This window comes from Armigeres subalbatus, chromosome 2 (genome assembly GCF_024139115.2).
Source record: "Armigeres subalbatus isolate Guangzhou_Male chromosome 2, GZ_Asu_2, whole genome shotgun sequence".
Taxonomy (NCBI): Eukaryota; Metazoa; Arthropoda; class Insecta; order Diptera; family Culicidae; genus Armigeres; species Armigeres subalbatus.
In genome coordinates, this window is record NC_085140.1 from 144,808,520 (window position 1) to 144,825,604 (window position 17,085).

The following is a 17,085-nucleotide window of genomic DNA, read 5'->3' on the forward strand; positions in this document are numbered from 1 at the left end:
TAATTTGGATGGGATTTAGATTAAATTTTTGTTGGATTCGATTGGATTATTTTCACTTTATTATGGATCTAAAGATTAACTAATAAAATAGAATAATTCACCGTACAATTTGGCCCCCATTTGAATAGGGGTTTTCCCGGCGCAATTGATTGCTCTGAAGTCTGCACCATTCTGCAGCAATAATTCCACCAATTCTAGCTCACTTCTACGGAACGCCAAATGAAGAGAATTATTTTCTTCAGCATCTCTTGAATCCAATTGCGCTCCATTGTCCAGGAGAAGTTGTACCATACTTGTACTATGTTCATAGTCTTCCTTTGAAGAGAATCTACCCACAAAGGTGAGAAGAGCATTTCTGCCAACATTGTTGCGGATCTCCAGATCGACACCTTTGGACAGAAGCCTCCTCACTATACCTTCGTGCTGTCCATGTACACAATTTAATAATCCCACTATAGATGTACAACCGTTTTCACCCCGAAAGTTATAGTTCAAATTGTAATCAAACTTCAGAAAATTGTCAACCACAAAGATCGCTCCACTACAGCAGGCTTTGTTGAACAGCTCTGCTGCGCGCTCGGGTGAATGCTCGTAGACCGAATCAAACAGGTCCTTAAGCGTGTCCGGGTTGGCCTCCAAAAATGGTCTGTAGCTTTGGGTGAAGAAAGGCCTATTACTGAAAATCATCGGTGCAAAGTACTTGTGGGCGTGATCTTTGAACGATGGCATTCGATGTGTTAACCGAAAAAGAGCGTTTGCCATCTTTCGGTTGCGATTCATCAGATTACATTCCAGGGCGGTTTGACCGCGGCTGTTGACGCTGTCGAGGTGAATGCCGTGACGTACTAATGTTTCCAAAATGGTGGTGTTGGAAATCATGAAGAGTGATGAATTTCCGTCGTTGGTGAGTTGATTTACATCGGCACCACATGCTATGGCTTTGTCGATCAGGTCGACAGATAACTCTGGATTTCCACGGAGCTGGCAAATTTTGTGCAATACTGAGTATCCGGCGAAGTTCGTGCGGTTCACAAGTGATTGCCCTTCTGGATGTTTCTCAACGAGTGTGTTGAACATGTTTAAGGATTGCACGTAATGGATTGGATGGTTTCCTTCATTGTCTACAGCATCGAAATCGAAATCTGCGCTTAGTAGCCTTGAGAGTAAATCAAGGTTGTCTTTATCCACAGCATGGTGTACAAGCGTGATTCCATTAGTACCTTTAATACTGCTTAGTTTGATAACTGATTGGCTATGATTGATATCAATACCGGCCAATGCCATTTCAAGATCTGAAACTAATGCTACTTTTAGTAAGTGGAGCTATTCAGTGTAAAAGATACTTACCTTTATCTTGATCTTTGACATTCAACGCAATTTGTTGTATTTCGGTCTTCAGTGATGGAAAATGCTTTATCAGCCGAGTACAGTTCTTAATATAAAATGACCGTCTATGATATTTGCAAAATATTACCTCATTCTTTAGTCTATCGATATTGTTCAAGAAAAATTGCCGATGATGTTCTAAAATGAATTCCACTGAATCGTACTCTTCGTTCCACAGCGTTTGCTGAAGCGTTTCAAACGCTTGATTAGTTTCAAAGTATCGTTTAACATTTGGTTGGATTTGATAAGTTTCCTTCAGTATGCCTAGTATTTGCAATCGTATACATTCATGCACGATGGTTGCATCCTGACGAACAACCAGTCCTAACAGTTCTGGGCGTTTTCGTATACAATCCCAGCAATAATCTAGAGCTAGTTTCATGTATAGGAGTTCTGCTAGAATAGTGATTCCTTTCCACTGGTATGTCAAATCTAGTTCATACTCAACGATATATTTTGAGATAATTGCACGAATTGGTTCTGAAAGGTTTGGAGATAGTATGGAGGATCTAGTGTAGACTTCGTGTTCATAGCGAAATATGTGATTGAAAGCTTGTGCTTGCGATTCATTAAAGTTCTTTTGTCGGTAAGCTATCATTTTTAATAACACGTAATCCAGAATTTCAACGTCATTTGTTTTCATCAAAATCATTATGGCATTTATTTGAGACGCATTCCTTGAAGTGCAATCGAAATTTTCAAAATGTTCAGTTAGCAGCCATCGAATTGTTTCTTTTTGGAGATTCTTGCAAGCAGGCAATAATGGGTTGTGTTCTGGCAGACTGAGGGATGCACCAAGGTTGATAAGTTTTGATATGGCTCCAATGTTTCCATTAGAAACAGCTGTTTCGATGTACGATTGATGACTTCCATATATACCGGTATAGTTTAACGAAAGAAATCCGTTCGGCATTAGACTTCTGATAAAGTTGAATGCAGATATAAGATTAGTATCGCCCGGATGAATTACAGCTACAAAGTCTTCACACACAGGGCTTAGCAGTAAGACGAATATATTTTGCTCCATATTTTTTCGCAACGCTGAATCGTTTTCAAACTGCTTTGCTTTCCTGCATTGTTGCTGAGTGACTGCCACCAAGATTGTTTTCCTGAGCCAGATTTCATCACATGGGTCCCAAGCGAACTTTTGCTCCAAGTACAGTTTTATTTTATTGATATCCGTTTCATATGTTCTTAATGCTTCTTCCAATTCTGTTGAAGATCCTTTTTGTAAAATCGTGTGCAGCCTTGTTGTGCCATCAGACATCAATTGATAAACGTTATCGTGCGGCATTCTTTATATAGCTTGACTGTAATAGACTTTTCGCCCCGCCGTTTTTTTGCTTGTATATCCTTCTCCTGCTATATCGTAAATCACGCAAATTGTCTAGACTCTAACCATTCGTCGCAGCAATATTCAGCAAACTGATTTTTGTTATCGTTTAGTTTTGTCACAGCTTTTATTATTCTTCCTTTTCGTACCGATGACGACTACCTGTTGAACATCTTCCGATTCAGTATTTATGAACACAAATACTCAAAACAAAGTCGTAAAACGCCGGTTTATTTTGATCGGTTTTCTTACCTCTCCGTCTTCTGTTTACCTTCGTCAAGCTCGCTTTCCGACAGGCCCGTTCGTACGAATAACTGAAACGAAACGTCAATTTTTTGCCAGTCAAACACAAACAATGAATCGATCTGTGACTCGACTTGGACGGTAGTTGATGATGAGTTAAAACATAATTCTAATTACTCATTTGTAATTGAACGACATTCGAGCTAGTAACGTTGTGCTTAAAAGTGTGGGACATATTATTCAGAGTGATTATCTAAGTGGAATTGCAGCTAAAAGTAACATAATTAATAGTGTTTGTGCAGAAGGTGTTGGCTAATAGTGAATCAGAATTATCGATTTGTTGTGGGATATTTTGTTCCATGGTGCTATGTGGCATGTTGTCAAATACAGTGAGAAAAATGCATTAAACTAGTTTATTTATTTATGTGCGTTGAATATCTGAATAGTAAGCCTCATTAGTATTCCACTGGACGATAGTCACCTAACGAGCAATGCCAAGTACGCTACTTTTTGCAAACAGTAATGAAGGTCGGGTGTATGCCCTGTCTACTGCAGGGTCTGCGTGGCGAGAATTCCTCTATCTCGGATTGGAATTTAAGCGCATTTCTGTGGTTCCGCACTTTATGTGGGCTATTGGTGGCGATAGACAAGTATACGTCCACGTTCACGGTCTGGACATTCCGATCCGGATTAAGGAGGAAGCCTATGAAAATGAACGATGGCTACCCATCGAGGGATTCTCCAGTCGCTTGCTACCGACAGATCGGTATCATTTTTCCAGTGTTGATGGGACAGTCGATAGGAATATCGACAAGATACGATTGCCTTCCATGGCATGGCAATGGGAGGGCGAATGGCAGCTAGATCTCACCCTGGACGGACAACCCCTTGACCACGATGGCTGGACTTACGCAGTAGACTTCCCAGCAACCTATCATCCCCAGAAAAACTGGAAGTCTTGTGTTCGACGGCGGAAATGGGTTCGTTTTCGTAGATATTGCGCACTGAATTCTTGGTGTGCAGTGGCCCCTCTACACAAGGATCCCACGCAGGAACCTTTTATTGACGTAGCCATAAATGGAAGTAACGTTCCTGGAGCCCCTCCAGGTATATTGCTTGTATGGGCAGTGACTGCTCATGGTCGAATAATGTTTCGGTCAGGAGTGAGTACCACTTCACCGGAAGGTCTTAGGTGGACTTCAGTAACCACTCCATCAGGATGTGAGGTGTCGCAAATCGCAGTTGGCCCCACAGGGTTAGTTTGGGCCTGTCTCTACAACGGAAGAGCCATTGTCCGTACTGGAGTAACTAGAGATACGCTGATGGGTACCACTTGGTTGGAAGTGAAACCACCTGGACCCAATCTCAAAATAACCCAGGTTTCCGTTGGAACCAACTCAGTGTGGTGTGTTACCAACGATAATCACGTTTGGTTCCGTAGAGGTGTTCACGGAGAGGCATCCGGGATCAGCGAAGATGCGGCCATAGGTAGTGGATGGGTAGAAATGGTAGGAAATATTTCCTACATCTCAGTTGCTCCAAATGACCAAGTGTTCGCCGTAGGATCGGAAGACCGTGCACTGTATTTCAGATCTGGTGTTTCCAGTTCAGATCCAACGGGTAAAAAATGGCGATTGATTCAGTTGCCACTTCAAATGAGTCGAACTTCCAGTAATTTTTCACTGTCAAGCAGACGTAGTGGAAGCGAGTCACCTTCCACTAAACATAGAAGCCTGAACAGTCTCTACAAAGAAAGACTGCAGCAAGAGAATGCTTCACTGAACGGGAACAACGAAGAAACCTCTCGATCAGCTCCAACCGCCAATCCAAAGCAGCGGCCAGAACTGTGGCATAAGCCGGAGATTTCGCCGGATGCCCTCAATACCAAGTTAGAGGTTGCGCAGCCAGGAAGTCTTGTTGAGAAGAAAGTCACTCGAAATTTGTCAAATGAAACCGTAGTTGCATCGAGCGCTCCACTGAATGAAATTTATGAAATCTCCGGCAAACAGCTTAAGAATTCGAGAGCATGGAGTCCGGTACGCAGCGTCGGCTCTGTTGTTGGTACAGAAGCACATCCGGAGACGGATTCCAGTGTTTTCGAAGGGGAGAGCTCTCGAGATTCTGGAGTCTTTGGCGAATACGAGGATCACGGTGGGTCGCAAAACTGGGCAGACTACGAAGTTCTTTGGATTGGATGCGCTGCCGGAGCAGTCAGTGTGGATCCTAACCAACTGCCGAATTGGTTTAACGATAGCAGTGGGGCTGCGAACCAAGAAGAACTGACCCAGCCCTGGCGTATCAAGATATTGGACGACCTAAAGCAACGACCGCCAGGCCCACTTCATGATAGTGATTTTGCCTTGTATGAAAAGGCTATCGAAATGTCTTCCTGGGTGAAATCAGGGGAAGCTCGTGTTGCCAAAGCCGGTTATGCCTTCGAGGATTGCCTGATTGAGTTGGAGTGGGTTAACAATCAAGGCACGGGACCGGACTCCGGAACTTTGACAGTGCTCAACTCTGATGGAATAACTACCAAGGTACTAATTGTTAAACTCTTATTTGCAACGGTTTTATTATCATTTGTATTGTAGATGCAATTCTCACTGTCGGAAATCACATGTGTGATGTGTTGCAGTGAGCCTGGATCTCCTAGACTTGCCATTCACGCGCCACGGCTTCCACCCGGGTCCTCATTGATCAAAATCCAGTTCTGTGGAGATACCGATCTGGAAGATTGGATCTCCCACTTGACTTCGGTTTGCTGCCAAATCAATGAAGTTCACGGGAAACCTTCGACGCGATCAATGTGGATAACTTCCAATATGGGTGATGTCTTTGTGTTTGATCCGACAAATCTGGAAGCTTTACAATGGCGCCCGGAGGATAAAGTTTTTCAACAGAAAATCGATGTTTCAGCTGCCGAAACTCCGTACTTGACTTCGTTATATAATGGGTAAGACGTACTTCTCATTTGTGATATAATATTCATTAGGAATATATTTTTCATAGCATGATCATTGGTTCTCGACTGGAGATATCTGGATTTGTGTACGATGACGCCGATCATATTCGATTCGACCTGCAGAGCTATCCAACGGTTAGGGTTCGTCATAAGATGGAGTCCCAGCGGAATATCCCGTTGCACATCAATCCACGCTTCAACGAAAAGATCACAGTATTTAATTCGATGGAGGCTTCTCACTGGAATGAGGATGAAAAGCGAGACAATCAGATGTTGTTCACACCAGGCGGAGAGTTCAAACTTGAAATAAGGTACGTTGCACTGTAACAATTTCTTGTTCGAGCCTATAAGTATGGTTTTCAATTCCAGGAGTGAGCGCGATGGATTCCACATCTCTGTCAATGGAAAGAATTATCCCAAGTTTAAATATCAGAGAGGGCTAGCGCCAGATACCATCTACAGTTTGTACAGTAGTGGCCGAGTAAAAATTTTCACTGTTGTTTATGAGAGTCCAAAGTTGATAATTCCTCTCAGAGACATATTCTGGCGTCAGATCGGTGGACATCTTCGTCGTGTGCAGTCTTGCAAAGCAGGGGTTGTATGGGGCCTTGGTTACGATAACACTGCGTGGGTATATACAGGTGGTTGGGGAGGAGCCTTCCTCAAAGGACTGGAGACAAGCAATCAGGGTATTAACACAATGACTGATACACATAACTACCACATCTATGAGAACCAACGCTGGAACCCGCTATCCGGTTTCTCTACGACGGGTCTTCCCACCGATCGTCACATGTGGAGCGATGTTACAGGAAAGCACAAACGCAGCAAGGAGCACACCAAATTGCTTTCGATGCACTGGCAGTGGATAAGTGACTGGTTAGTGGACTTCCACAATCCCGGAGGAGTGGACCGGGATGGATGGCAGTACGCAGTGGATTTTCCAGCAACATACCATGCTAAGAAACAGTTCACTGATTATGTTCGTCGACGGCGTTGGTATCGCAAATGTAGATTGACCACTACGGGTCCATGGTTAGAAGTCGGTAACTCGAAAATCGTTGATGTTTCGCTGCAGGCTAACAGCGAAGAAGTTGACTGTAGCGTCGCCGTTTGGGCGGTGGCCGCAAATGGAGATGTTCTTTATAGAAGAGGCGTTAGCCTTTCACAGCCAGCAGTAAGATCACATGTATTATCTTTCGGTAATGATGATTTTGTAATAATATTCTTTAACAGGGATCTGGTTGGGAGCACGTGGCATGTGATCAACCGTTAGTCAGTATTAGTTGTTATGAGAACAAAGTCTGGGCCATCGGGAAGAATGGATCCGCCTATTGGCGATGTGGAATCTCAGTTGAAAATCCGTTAGGATCAAAGTGGCAACCGGTGGAACCTCCCGGAGGGGTAACTTTCAAGCAAATCTCCGTTGGAAAATCAGGAATCTGGACCGTAGATACAACGGGTCGTTTATCGGTGAGGAAGGAAGTCACGACAACGTTCCCGGAAGGTAGTCACTGGCAGTTGTTGAGTAATATACAAAACGATCCTCCGCATTATGAAGGAAATTGTGGGTTCAAAAATGTTTCCGCAGGAGAACATGTAATGGCTGTATCCCAGTCGGGATACATCTGCAAGCGCAGCGGTATCAGTCCAGAGAATCCTGCCGGTACTGGATGGACCCTCGGCATACAAGTATGTGAATTGCCAAAACTGTTTGGAACTTGACAGCTAATTAAGGGTTTCGATTTATTTTCAGGGTAACTGGCACTACGTCAGTGTAAATGGGTTCTAAATTGCATTACCACCTATCACTCGGAAGTGGCCATCCGACATATTCATCTAACTACAATAAGCTGCAACTTTACAATAAATTCATAACCTTATTCATATTTTAAACACTTGATTGTAAAAGTTCTGTATGTCTAGGAAATCTAAGCTTGAATAAAACCACGAGGCTCATGCGCGCATACCTGTTTGCGTTTATTATCATGCATCGATCTCACTTCTTACTTTTCTGCAAAGCTGGCGTTGTGTTTTTTCTAAATGATTCTAGGGAAAATGTATGGCCATTCGTTCAGATTCCAACTTACATCATACATTTTTATTGCGGAAAAGTGCGACATATTGATTGTAACTTTTTAGTGTGATACTTTGACTGAAACTATTTTATGAGCCCTAAACTGCCGTGTCAAGCATATCTGTCCCATGTCAAAAAATATGCAACTGAGAAAAATGCGATTGAAGTTGGAAAGATATTTTTTACCTGTCATAAGACGAGTTTTAAACAATCCCATTGAATTCCACCACTTAATTGTATCCTGACAGATACGTATTTCGACCTCAACAGTAAGGCCGTCTTCAGTGTCTTGTACTTGACTCGACTTCGAGTCGAGTCAAGTACAAGACACTGAAGACGGCCTTACTGTTGAGGTCGAAATACGTATCTGTCAGGATACAATTAAGTGGTGGAATTCAATGGGATTGTTTAAAACTCGTCTTATGACAGGTGAAAACATTCCACTAAAAAGCTCAAAATAATTTTCTTATCGATATTTTTAAGTTTGTAGCTAAATTGCCCCATGAAATTTTGATTAATAAACGTATATCGATGAAAATCACCCCCCTGGCTTCCTATACTATCACAAGGGGTTTGACAATAGCCACCATGTCCACGGACGGTAGCTCATTACCGTCCGTTGTTATTGTACGAAAATAAACATCATGTGTTTTGTTTACTATTTGTTTTGGTTAAATCTGAAAATTGTTTTCAAAATAATTTGCAAGATTTACATCATTGACCATGGGAATTATGTTATTTGATGATAAAATATAATAAACTTACGAATTGGAGGGAATCTACTGGTGAAATCAAACGCTACACGAAATCATATTTCGTAACTTGTTCTCCCGCTCCGAATCAAACAAAAGATATTATTATTGTTTATACTGTGACGAGCATCACAGTTGAAATGGTCCGGGGATGCAAATCGAACAACATTCATTAGTGAAAATGAAATGAAATAAATGGTGTGCTGAAAGATGTTTTAGGATTATATTGACATGCCCAATAATAACTGGTATTATTTTTGACCAAATTGAAAAAGTGTAGCCAACAATATTTTGGATAAAATCCAGTTGCTTGTAAAGGCACGATTCGGGAGAAGTACTTTTCAAAATGTATGCTGGACATATTCATGAAGATGTTCGCTACGCTGAGAAGCATCTCTTGCCACGGGGCTGATGAAAATAGTGTATTTCTAATGACTTAGTATGTTTCAAAAGATAAACACTGTTTTTAGTGGAATTTATTCAGTGGGACATTTATGCTGCGAAATTGAAGACAAAATTAAGTAAAGTATCATCAGATTACTTTGCGCTTAGCAAAAGTTTAGTTGGGTCTGGATAACAACCTGTTTCAAATTAGATGCATTAAATCTTTTCAAAGCGTATTGTAGTAAAGGGCCGTACACTAATAACGTAAGCTTTTGGTGGAGGAGGCTTACGCTCCATAGAAAAAAATATGTATTAAAAAGCTGACATGGGGACGAGTGTGTCTGAAAACCCCAGAGATATTATATCTTACATAAGTATAAGGACAGTGAGAATTGGTTCCTATACATAATTTAATCCTGAAATAAGTTCTGGTCAGTGGCGTAGCCATGGGGGTGGTTTTGGACATGAACCCCCCCCTCTCAGAGACAAAATTTTTAGAAGAATTTTTTTTTTCGAAGAAAAAAAGTTCGGAAAACTCCCCTCCCTCCCCATTTTCTGGCAACGCCACTGGTTCAGGTGAATTATGTTTCAGCGCAGATGGATTTTTGGAAGAAGCATCAAAATCAGATTACGTGGTAACTCAATACCGCAATACTGCGAAGGTGTTTGATGATTCCTATAAAATTTATTTCAGATTAGCATCTGATGTGTCGAGTGGAAACTTCCACCTGTGTGTGGTGCGTGTGTGAACATTTGTAAACACATGTTAAGGACCATTTATTCGTAATAAGTTGTACTCGACGGGAAATTCGGCCCCATTGTTTGCTATTGAAAATCGATTAGTCACTTTCGAAGCTATTGGAAAATTTTGTATATATGTAAATTAATTGGGCCTACCTTATAGCCATGCGATTAGAAGCACGACTACAAAGCGATGATGCTTAGGTGGCTTGGTTGGACTCACGGTCAAAGGAATTTTCGGGTGCAATCAGGCATAAAAGTATTATCGTGTTAGCCTCATCATATACGAATGCAAAAATGGTAATGCCAACAAGAAAAGAAGAAAAAGTCTAAATGAATACAAAGAATGCGAATGAAAATGAGAGACTATTCTCACTCAAATTTTAATATAAATCATCTTAATATGCTTCAATTATTACTTTTCAATTTTCATAATGCACAAGAAAGGCATCAACGATGTTAGGTGGATTAACCTTTTTACCCATTGAAACTATACCACAACCCATATTCTTTCTCTGAATGATTTGATAATGAAAATTGGCCTCTTCGAAGTAATTTAATACATGTTATATGAAATTTGTTTCAATGGGACAGTTATGCTTGGAAATTCTACAATGGGACAAAATGACCCGATATTTTTTCGCCAAGTTTTCGAACAAACTATATGTATTTATTTGTTCACAATAAAATATACATTAATTTAGAACGTTTGGTGCATAAAACTCAAAAATGATAAAAATTGACATGGGACAGATATGCTTGGGACGGCAGTAAAGACGCCTGTAACGTATTCTGTTTAATTCTTATTCAGTTCGTAGCCAGGACGGTATTTGAGAATATAATGCATATGCAAAATTGTGTCGAACCATTATCGGGATGCCATTGGAGCAAGAAAAAATCCACAAAAATGATGTGCACCACTGAGTAAAATTTGAATCTGTTAGAGGTCGACGGAATGCGTACGAAAAACTATGAAACATGTCTGCCTTCATGATCACAGCGTTTAGAAGTCACCGAGCCAAAACCCGCGTCACAAAGCAGGAAGAATCTGATGAAGCCAAGGAGTGTCTCGATGGACGACGAACATTACATCAAGGCGTTAGCGTTGTTACGGTATACTTCGTAGATTGGACACTAGTGATACTCATGTTTCTTATGGAACCCTTATCCAGATTGCTATCGGAAATCAAGGTGGGGAGTTACCCTTGATTCCAATCTAATATAAAAATTGCATAAGCATGAGGATTACTACTCCCGGCCACGCCCATCTTTACCGTAACTAGGGATAGGAAAGGAAATGTTGATGTAGAACTTACTTAACGAGAGGCCCCCGACTTGGCGACACCCTCATAAGTTCTACGGAGATGGTGGTTGGGTAGGGTAAGGTAGGTCATGGAGGTTTGCTTCAAGCTGGCAATTCGACCCACAGACTATGTTGTTTACCTGTTTACTGTTTACTGTTATTTAAACTCTTGCCAGCCGGCTGTCGAAAGAGTATGCTAATATCGATTTTATTTACAGTTTATTCTTTAAATAATTTACAGGCGATTTCTTAACCTCAATCTATCAACAACTATCCCTTGAACAAATCTAAATTTACCAAATTTGTACTTTCTGCTCAGTGAGCAAAACGATTCCTCTAGGTTCATCAAATACAAAAATCAACCATGCATTTTAAAGATAATTATACTAAACATTTTACAAAGTTTTATTTGAAGTATTTGACGAAGAAAACGACCCAAAAGGCTCAAAACCAAATATAGAAAATGTTTGCCCAAACTCCCCCGTAATTAAAAACTTACGATGCAGCTAGTTGAAATTGAACTCAAAGATGCAATTGCTGCTTTAAAAATGTATGCCGAAGCGCAATAGCTATAGTCGCTCAAAGGGGGGTTGCCTCAAGTGTAACGACCCACACAAACCCTGCGGATAGTTCACACGAATGTGACATAGAGGGGTAGGGGGATTGAAAATAGCCAATTTTCGCGTTAGGTTATTAATGGATCCTCTCCTACAGGAGGAAAAGAATACGAAATGCTACTTGTATGAGTCATGTTACTCTGTACAATTAATTTACGGTGGACCTACATTAGAGCATGGCGCAACTGAAAAAAACATTCAATTCATCTAATCAAGTAAAATCAAGATTCTGGGATCCCGACCATGCGGAACTGGCCCAGCCCATTATGTATGGAAATTAGTGTGGAAAACTATGCATTTCTGAATTTTTGCTCTTGGAGGTTAGGGCTGTTCGGGACCCCGAAAGACTTTGAAAAGACATTGATTTGAAAAAAAAAAATAACTCTATTCTTATATAGGTGTATTTGAAATAACAACTGCAAAAAACACATTATTGGGTTGATCTCACCAAATTTGATTCCTTTCCAAAACCAGTCATTTTATGGTTCGACCACCAAGATCCAGGAAACTTATAGTAGTATACACTTCACAGTAGCAGCACATACATTTCTTCTAATCTAAATCTAATCGTCAAAACGCACGACACTTGAACACTATATGGTTTATCGGAATAATCACAATCAGAAACGACAAAATATTTGCAAAACACAAATAAAGGAAAAATGTAGGATTCTGAGACAGCCGAATGTTCCGAAACCACGGATGAGCGGAGAAAAAAAAAACACGGACGCAGAAAATTTTGAACGTCTTCATTCGCGCGCGGCACACTACGATCTCCCCGACGACGAACATTACATCAAGGCGGACACAAAGCAGTTGTTCATCTATGGCTGCGACAAGATGCGCTAGACGTTCCTCCCGACGCACGGGTACGGACAAATATCGCAACCGGCTTTAGAGTAGAGTGGGGCAAGAGTACGCACTTAGTTTTCAATCGATCATGTGGACCTTATGAAGCAAGCTTCTGCATATCAAATCAGTGTCGATGATTCATATACTCTTCCTTTATGTTACCCAGTGGAAAAAATATTGAAATTATTGAGATTCGTTTTAGTAGAACCCTTATTGCAAGACAAGTGAAAAACACACTCTTACCCCACCGGTGGGGTAAAAGTGCGCATCGGGTGGGGTAAGAGTACGCATTAATCTAGTCATGTGCTTTAAGTATATATTAACACAAATAAGAGTTAATAACATTTAATTGATGTTTAATGAGCATATATTAAGGAATGTTTAAAGATTACGTAACTCTTAAAGGGGGAGGGGTCCTAAAAATGTGCACTTTCATACGAAAACCATTGTTTTTTTATATATACAAAAACTACAGAGGTAAAAATATATATCAGGTTTCGCGTGGCGTATACAAAGGCATTTTCCTTAAAAAAAGTTCACCAATCACGTAACGTAAAATTTGGCAATTTCATCACCCCTCCCCCCTATCCTACACTATTTGTATGAATCTTCTAAAAATTTTATGGATCATCACCCATCTCGCATCTCCTCCCAGCTGAACGTTGCGTAATTTATGAATGTTTCTTTTGATTAAAAGAAATTATAATTTAGATGAAATTGTGTTTTCGTACTATGTTTAGGTGTACAACAAGTCCTAATACAATTTCATTATTTCGCTTCAGTGCTTTGTTCGCTAAGTCCTTTCTAACACCGAATTACTTCAACTTGTTCTAAAAACTTGTGATAATTTCGAATTCTGTCCCTTTTTTCTTAGTTGTTGATCTTTACGCTTTGGAAGAAGTCTTATTTCGGCCGGAGATACGGGTTTGACATCATAACTTGAAAATTCATATGCGTACTCTTGCCCCACCGGTTCCTGCGTACTTTTACCCCACAGTCCCAAAAATTATTCAAGTAATGGTTTTGACTTCTTGGAAAACCAACCGGATTGGTGTTCTGTACCATAGAGTACTCTATACAATAGGTTATCGAAATGGTATAATGTTCATCTGATTGAACGTATATATGGTAATGAAATACTAGTTGCGGAAACCCAATTATTTTTAGCAAAATTACCAAAAAGTTATCTAACTCCATATCTCCCTTGTTGTTTATTCAAATCGTTTACAATTACACATGATAATAGTTGGCCAGAATACCTGTCAAACTGATGCAGTGTTGCTAGTTTATCTTTTTTTATTACTTCAAAAAATCGAAAACGTACTCTTACCCCACGCGCACTCTTGCCCCACTCTACTCTACCTGCTCCATCTAGATTACAACCGCATCACTTGGGATGGCCTGAAGCTGGTTGACGGTATAAAATACACCGTCGTTGACTGGGGGCGATCACGAACTGTGCTCCACGACGTCACGCAGTGCACTAAATGCTTCAAATTTGTGCACGGTACCTGGAACCTGATGTCGCCACTGCATACGCGCAGCATCTCGAGGCAGCGTTGCCGGAAGAGGGTGAGCTTGATGGGGCCCCTCTTGAGGACTGCTGAAATACAGTTAAATCAGCCATTTACTACGCAGCGGAAACAACGTCGGTAATGTGGGACGAAGTCGACGGAACGATTAGTTCGACGAAGAGTGCAGACAGATTCTGGAGGAGAAGGACGCAGCGCGGGCGGTCGCGCTGCAGCAAGGTACCCGGAAGAACGTGGAACGTTATAGACGGAAGCGGAGACAGCAGATCCGCCTTTTTCAGGAGAAGAAAGGCCGCCTGGAACAAGCAGAGTGCGAGGAGACAGAACAGCTTTGCCGTTCTCAAGAAACACACAAGTTCTATCAGAAGCTCAACGCATCCCGCAAAGGCTTTGTGCCGCGAGCCGAAATGTGCAGGTATAAGGATGGGAGCATCTCGACGGACGAACGTGTGGTGATTGAAAGCTAGCCACTTGCCTGTACAAACTGATAGTCAGGATCTGGGAAACTGAATAGCTACCGGAGGAGTGGAAGGAAAGGGTTATATGCCCCATCTACAAGAAAGGCGACGGAATGTGAGAACTTTCGAGCGATCACCATCCTTAATGCCGCCTACAAAGTGGTACCCCAGATCATCTTCCGTCGACTGTCATCATTAGTGAATGAGTTTGTAGGAAGTTATTAAGCCGGCTTCGTGGAGCTACGTTACTGTATCTGCATCTTTACTGTACGTCAAATCCTTCAAAAAGGCCGTGAATACCAGGTCGCAACGCACCATCTGTTCATCGATTTCAAGGCGGCATACGACAGTATAGACCGTGTAGAGCTATGGAAAATAATGGACGAGAACAGCTTTCCTGGGAAGCTTACCAGACTGATCAAAGCAACGGTGGATGGTGTACAAAACTGTGTGAAGATTTCGGGCGAACACTCCAGTTCGTTCGAATCGCGCTAGAAGGTGTCATGCGGAGAGCCGGGTGTAACAACCGGGTACGATTTTTTAACACATTCAGTCAATTTATTTGTTTCGCGGATGACATGGACATTGTAGGCCGAACATATGCAAGGTTGCTGAACTGCACATCCGCCTGAAACGTGAAGCAACAAAAGTTGGGCTGGTGTTAAATGCATTGAAGACAAAGTACATGCTTGTGGGGTCACCGAGCGCGACAGGGCCCGCCTGGGAAGCAGTGTTACGATAGACGCGGATATCTTCGAGGTGGTTGAGGATTCGTCTACCTTGGATCCTTGCTAACGGCTGATAATAATGTTGGTCGTGAAATACGAAAGCGCATCATGTGTGGAAGTCGGGCCTACTGCGGGCTCCAAAAGAAGCTGCGGTCAAAAAAGATTCACCACCGCACCAAATGTGTCATGTACAAGACGCTGGTAAGACCGGTTGTCCTCTATGGACACGAAACATGGACAATGCTCGAGGAGGACTTGCAAGCACTCGGAGTATTTGAGCGACGGGTGCTCGAATGAACGGGCGAAGAATGAACCACGAGCTTGCCCATCACTACGGCGAACCCAGTATCCAGAAGGTAGCTAAAGCCGGAAGGGTACGATGGGCAGGGAATGTTGCAAGAATGCCGGACAGCAACCCTGCAAAGATGGTGCTCGCTTCCGATCCTGCAGGTATGAGGCGGCGTGGAGCACAACGAGCGAGATGGGCAGACCAGGTGCAAAACGACTTGGCGAGCGTGGGGCGCACTCGAGGATGGAGAGATGCGGCCTCGAACCGTGTATTGTGGCGTTAAATTGTTGATTCAGTGTTATCTGTTTAGATGTAAATTAAATATATGAAAATGGAACTGCTGCATGAAGTTGGGCAGCAACAAGTGTGGCGACCAGCACCAACGGATAAAAGTGACAAGATTGAAGTTACCGATCCCAAGTGCGCCAATTGCGGTGACAAACATCGATTTACCACCAAGGGCTTTCAATAGCGAACAGAGTTTGGAGAAATCTGGAAAAAGGCTTCCATCAGGATCCTGCCGAAGAGCCTTGTTGCTGCACTCAACGAGGTGAACTATTTGGCCATCCCAGCTTTCCGTCGGCGATTCCAATCCTCCCACCAGTACAACCGCATAAGCAAATATCAGCGGCTCCTCATCCACCAGTGAATCCCCGCTCCCTCCCCTGAAGGGTGTGGGGGGGCACACATTCTTTATCTTAAGGAGATGACGACAGGGGGTTAGGGATGCTCTTCGTAAAAGGGGGAGGGTATGGGGGAGAGGTATTGTTTAGTTATCGTTTAAATCAGTGTAACTTATGAACCCCTTGTCCGATTTCAACAAAATTTAGAACACACATTCTTTTTCTTAAGAAAACGCCGGTTGGGAATAATATTTGAAAAAAGGTTTTGGAGGGACTGGTATTGTTCAGCTATCAATCACCTCAGTGTAACTTCTGATCTCCCCTTAGCCGATTCCAGCCCAATTTGGAACACACATTCTTTATATTAAGGAGATGAGGATAGTGGGTTAGGTATGGAAAAAGGGAGGGTGTGGGAAGAGGTATTGTTTAGTTAACGATCAACTCAACCCTTGATCGAAATAATGGTTTGCCCAATGAAAAGCAATAATTATTGTGTTTCCTCAATAATAAAGAAAAAAAAATGTGTTTCCTTCTGGATGGTAAATGTGATCCCTTCTTTAAAAATACATTCTTTAGAAATAGACGTTTGCCCGGAATAAGGCGATTATGGGTTTGATCCCTTCTACAAAACCAGTCAATGTTTTCAAATGAAATCTGCTTTCTTTTGATCAAATGATTAAGTATCAATAAGAAAACACAATTATTCTGTTGACCAATTGGTTTATCCATTTTCCGATTGTGAAAAAATTGCGAATCAAACTGGCAACTCCGAGCAAGGCCGGGTACATACAGTTAGTAGAACATG

The 17,085-nt window shown here is 41.9% G+C and overlaps 2 protein-coding genes across 3 annotated transcripts; one reads left to right on the plus strand and one right to left on the minus strand.

Moving 5' to 3' along the window:
• On the minus strand, nt 1-2,913 carry LOC134210945 (uncharacterized). Of its 2 annotated transcripts, none has more exons than XM_062687396.1 (2): nt 1,348-2,913; nt 1-1,292 (listed from the first exon to the last, which is right to left on the minus strand). In XM_062687396.1, the coding sequence occupies exons 1-2, from the start codon at nt 2,678-2,680 to the stop codon at nt 76-78; spliced, it is 2,550 nt and encodes an 849-aa protein (XP_062543380.1). In that variant the 5' UTR covers nt 2,681-2,913; the 3' UTR covers nt 1-75. The 2 variants fall into 2 exon arrangements, with proteins under 2 accessions (XP_062543380.1, XP_062543379.1); XM_062687395.1 differs by having other exon boundaries at nt 2-1,298.
• Nucleotides 2,914-3,090: 177 nt separating this feature from the next.
• LOC134210944 (tectonin beta-propeller repeat-containing protein) lies at nt 3,091-7,893 on the plus strand. The gene is made up of 6 exons (XM_062687393.1): nt 3,091-5,499; nt 5,554-5,915; nt 5,972-6,235; nt 6,294-7,101; nt 7,161-7,616; nt 7,681-7,893. The coding sequence occupies exons 1-6, from the start codon at nt 3,454-3,456 to the stop codon at nt 7,714-7,716; spliced, it is 3,972 nt and encodes a 1,323-aa protein (XP_062543377.1). The 5' UTR covers nt 3,091-3,453; the 3' UTR covers nt 7,717-7,893.
• The last annotated feature ends 9,192 nt before the right edge of the window (nt 7,894-17,085 follow it).